The sequence below is a fragment of the Chinchilla lanigera genome, unplaced genomic scaffold (genome assembly GCF_000276665.1).
Source record: "Chinchilla lanigera isolate Chin_1 unplaced genomic scaffold, ChiLan1.0 scaffold00067, whole genome shotgun sequence".
Taxonomy (NCBI): domain Eukaryota; kingdom Metazoa; phylum Chordata; class Mammalia; order Rodentia; family Chinchillidae; genus Chinchilla; species Chinchilla lanigera.
The window spans coordinates 11,063,783-11,067,699 of record NW_004955468.1 but is presented as its reverse complement, the minus strand read 5'-3'; the positions used below and the strand labels follow the sequence as shown (position 1 = coordinate 11,067,699).

At 43.4% G+C, this 3,917-nt stretch overlaps 1 protein-coding gene across 1 annotated transcript; it reads right to left on the bottom strand.

Moving 5' to 3' along the window:
- Window positions 1–189: 189 nt before the first annotated feature.
- On the bottom strand, window positions 190–3,391 carry LOC102005024 (mucosal pentraxin-like). Its single transcript, XM_005400166.1, has 2 exons — window positions 3,328–3,391; window positions 190–785 (listed from the first exon to the last, which is right to left on the bottom strand). Exons 1-2 carry the CDS (start codon window positions 3,389–3,391, stop codon window positions 190–192), a joined length of 660 nt encoding a protein of 219 aa, XP_005400223.1.
- Between the last annotated feature and the right edge of the window lie 526 nt (window positions 3,392–3,917).

Sequence of the window (3,917 nt, the reverse complement as noted above, 5' to 3'; positions counted from 1 at the left end):
CAAATTGTGGTACAGTCACCCAAAGTAATTTTTGCAACAATAAATAACATACATCGGAGGCTTATTCATCTCTTGTTTTTTTTTTTTAATGTAGTTTATACCATCTTAACAGAGCCAGAAATTAATGTCTTTCCTTTCACAGAGGATGTGATTATCTTGAGCACAAATCATGAGGGAAGTGAATAAACCTCAGGCCCACAGACTGGGTTTAGTCACCACATAGCCGTTTTCCTCATACTGCAGGGTCTTCCAGTCAAGGACATTGCCACCATCACAGCAGCCGCACATGTCTTTTAGAGGGAGCACACGGTCCCACAAAGAAAGATCCCATATCTCTCCAACAAAGGATTGTTTGGCATCAAAATTTCCCCCAAAGGAATCTTGCTCTTGTCCCAGGATGATCTTTGCATCAGCCCCCACAGTGTACCCCTTTCGGATGCCCTTTCTCCCCAAGGGCTTCCCATCCACCCAGAATTCAGCGATCCCAGAGGCAGACTCCCAGCTCACACAGATGTGCCTGGGGTTGTAAGGGGAGGAGGGGCCATTGAAACTGACCCTAGAATTCCCAATGTACAGCTGGTATTCTCCTGTCTTTTCAATAAAGAGAAGCAGCTCATTGTCCTGGGAGCGTGTGTTGTAGGAGAAGAGGCTGTAGGGGCGGGTGAGATCCGTGAAGGACTTCAGACACAGCGTGAAGCTCTGCAGGGGCTTCCTCACTGCGGGTATCAGGGAGACATAGGCAGTGGCTGACTCTTGAGGGAAAATAAGCACCTTCCTTTTTACATCTGCAGAGGAAAGACAGTGTGACAAAAGCTCTGTCAACACTCTTGTTTGATTTTCTCTTACCTTAAACTGCCTTATCCTGACAGTGCATCAGGGTTCACAGACTTCCTGTACATGCATTATCTCAGTTTATAGGCTACCATCAATATTAAAAAAGTTTTAGGTCAGCTATTTTGTTATAAATTGAAATTAAAGATATCCTATATTAGTCTGGTATGACTTTACACCTGTAATCTCAGCACTACGGGAGGCTGAGGCAGGAGATCCCAAGTACTAACCCAACCTGGGCAACTTAGGAAGATCCTGTCTCAAAGTAAAAAATAAAAAGCTGGGGATACATCTCAGTGAGAAGGCCTTGGATTCAATACCCAATACTGGAAAAAAAATAGTCATGTATCAACCCCACTTCTGTCTTCCTTGTAGATCACATCTGGATGAAAGAGAAAATATCAGTCACAGAAAATGAAAAGCAACTGACTTGTTGGTTCGCTGACCATAATGGGTAAAGCATGTAGCACTCCATATTTTCCCACCACTGATCAGGTTCTGAGATTTCTCCCATGGGATACTTGTGGCTGAAATTAGATCTGATTTTAATGGCTTATCTTGGCTATGATGGACCAGCACTTGTGGTTAATGCAAAGTCTCAGGAATAGAATAATGTGCAAACCACATGGCCCAGACCATTACTGCACCCCCGGCTCTCCATTCTCTGTGGCAGCTCCTGGGTGCCAGTTCAGGACAGTTTTCCTACTGTTTGCCTGTGGCTGCAACATCAAGATTATGGAATTACTTAGCATTGACTAATTTCCTCTTAAAACCCCCAAGAGAAGAAGAGGGCATAATCATTATAAGAACTAGTATTTTATTGCTCAGGAAAGTAAGTTTAACAAATACTATGGTCTGGAAAATAAATTAAAGAATAATGACTAACTGAATCAAGGGAGACATAGCCTAGAATGTGAAGTCTTGAATTGAGTTAGTTTTGCTTCATAGTGGGAAATGGAAAAACAGCATAAATTCCTCTTTCCTTACATACAAGGGCTGCTTAAGAAGTGCTTATCCTGGACAAAGGATAGGAAACAGAACACTTAGGGAGAGGATGCCAGGGAGAGACTATGTGTGTTTGTTTGGGGAGAGCAGGCAGAGAGAGAGAGAAAGAGAGAGAGAGGGAGAGAGAGAGGGAAGCAGGGAGGGATGGGGAGAGAGAGGGAGAGAGAGAGAGAGGGAGGGAAAGAGAGAGAAGCAGCTAAACTGTCAATACAATGGAAACTAGGAGGATAGGAAAGGAAATCATGCATTTATACTCTGATCTAATTATCTCTGTGCTTGTGATTTGTAATCTTGTCGGCACACAAACCTGGAGCAAAATAACATGGTTAACCAGAGAGTGACATTGTAAAAACTGTATTGCTGATAGTAATACAATAGAGAAATGAATGTATCAAACTTCAGAAGATGAGTTTATCCTTAGTGGCAATAATAGAAAGGTGGAGGTTGGGGGTGTGTGTGCACCAAAAACTGCAGCTTTATTACAGCTAATAAAACAGCTATTGTAACATTTGCCTGTTGCAAAGTACATTTTGCCTTTAACTGTTCTCACCTGTGCTAGGTGGATGTAGTCTTTACTCCCATTCTATAGATGAAGAAACTGAGGCTCAGAGTTTAGCAACTTCACTAAACCTCATTCAACTGTGTGGGAGAAACTGGTTCTCTGATTTAAAGTTCAAGCTACTTCTGAGATTTCCTATTTCCTCTTGTGCTCCTCAGACTAAATGCTTGAGAGAGAGACTTCTCTAGCAGAAATCTTGCAGCTTTTTTCACTCTTTCAGGAGAACAGCAGTGGCGTTCCCATACTATGAACAAAGCCCCTGTTCCTCTTTCTCCAGCTCTGGGATTCATCTGCATCCATGGTAGCTTTAAAAATATGACCTAAAATAATTCTCCTCTTCTTGGGTATGGGCTGACTCACTTGTAACGAATAGAATACAGCAGGAATGAGGTATGCGCTTTCCAAGATTAGATACTGAGAAAGCTGTAGCTTCTGCGCAGGGCACTTTCCCTCTCTGAGTTGGATCACTTGTCAGAGGAAGAGCCAGCTGCGAGCCATGTGTTGTTCTATAGAAAGGCTGGAGCTGTGGCGAGGAATTAACAGGGGCCTCCCACAGTACAGAGTGGGGAACTAAGGCAACACAACATCTAGGGAAGAGCTGAATCCCGACTCTATGTGCACGTGAGGTTGGAAACAGTTCTCTCCTAGCAGAGCCTTCCGAAGGGAGCACAGCTTTGGGTGATCGACTACAACATCAGAATCATCTGCTAAGCCACGCCCCTTTGAAAACCCACAGAACATGTGAGATAGTAAATGTTTGTTGTCTCCCGTGGCTACATTCTTGGATAAATTCTCAGGCAATGATAATAAGTTATACACCACCTTTCATTCACGTCTTCCTAAAAGGAGTAGCAGCAACAACACCAGCAAAAGGTGCTATACCTTGACCCCCTGGGACTCAAATGTCCCTCCCAGTCCAGCTAGGTACCTACCTGACTGGGTCACACTCGCTGAGAGGATGGAGAGGAGCAGGGTACCTAGAAGGAGCTTCTCCATTGTGCTCTTGCTGGTTCTGTAGGAGTAGCGGAAAGAGGAGCAGCAGTGGTCTAGGTACAGAGATGCTCACTGCTTGGCTATTTATCCTGTGCTCATGGAGGTGAAGCCTTTGTTCTGGCAACAGGAGGCAAAGTTATAAATGATAAACATTAACTGAACCAGGATATTGTTTAAAAATTAACCTTATAGGGGGCTGGGGATTTAGCTCAGCGGCAAAGCGCCTGCCTTGCAAGCGCAAGGTCGTGAGTTTGGTTCCCGGTACCAGAGAAAAACCAAAAAAAAAAAAAAAAATTAACCTTATATTTACTTTTAGATCTATTGTTTTCACTTTATGTCTTTCTTTTCCCTTTTAATTATTCTATTTCATCTGAACTGTCCTGTTTATGGGTCCCTCTATCCCTTCACTCCAAGTAAAGCAGCTCAGTGTCCTTTTGAAGGGACACTTATGCCATTGTTTGCTAAGAAAATAATGGCAGTCTGCCTCTTAAGTGTCCCCCACAGGTTCATGTGTTTAAGATTATTCTCC

Bases quoted from the DNA above. Each gene is read 5' to 3' on its own strand.
- LOC102005024 (XM_005400166.1), bottom strand. From the start codon at position 3,391: ATGGAGAAGCTCCTTCTAGGTACCCTGCTCCTCTCCATCCTCTCAGCG. The intron at 786-3,327 runs GTAGGTACCTAG...TTTCCTCTGCAG, and splicing joins AGCGAGTGTGACCCAGTCAG to ATGTAAAAAGGAAGGTGCTT.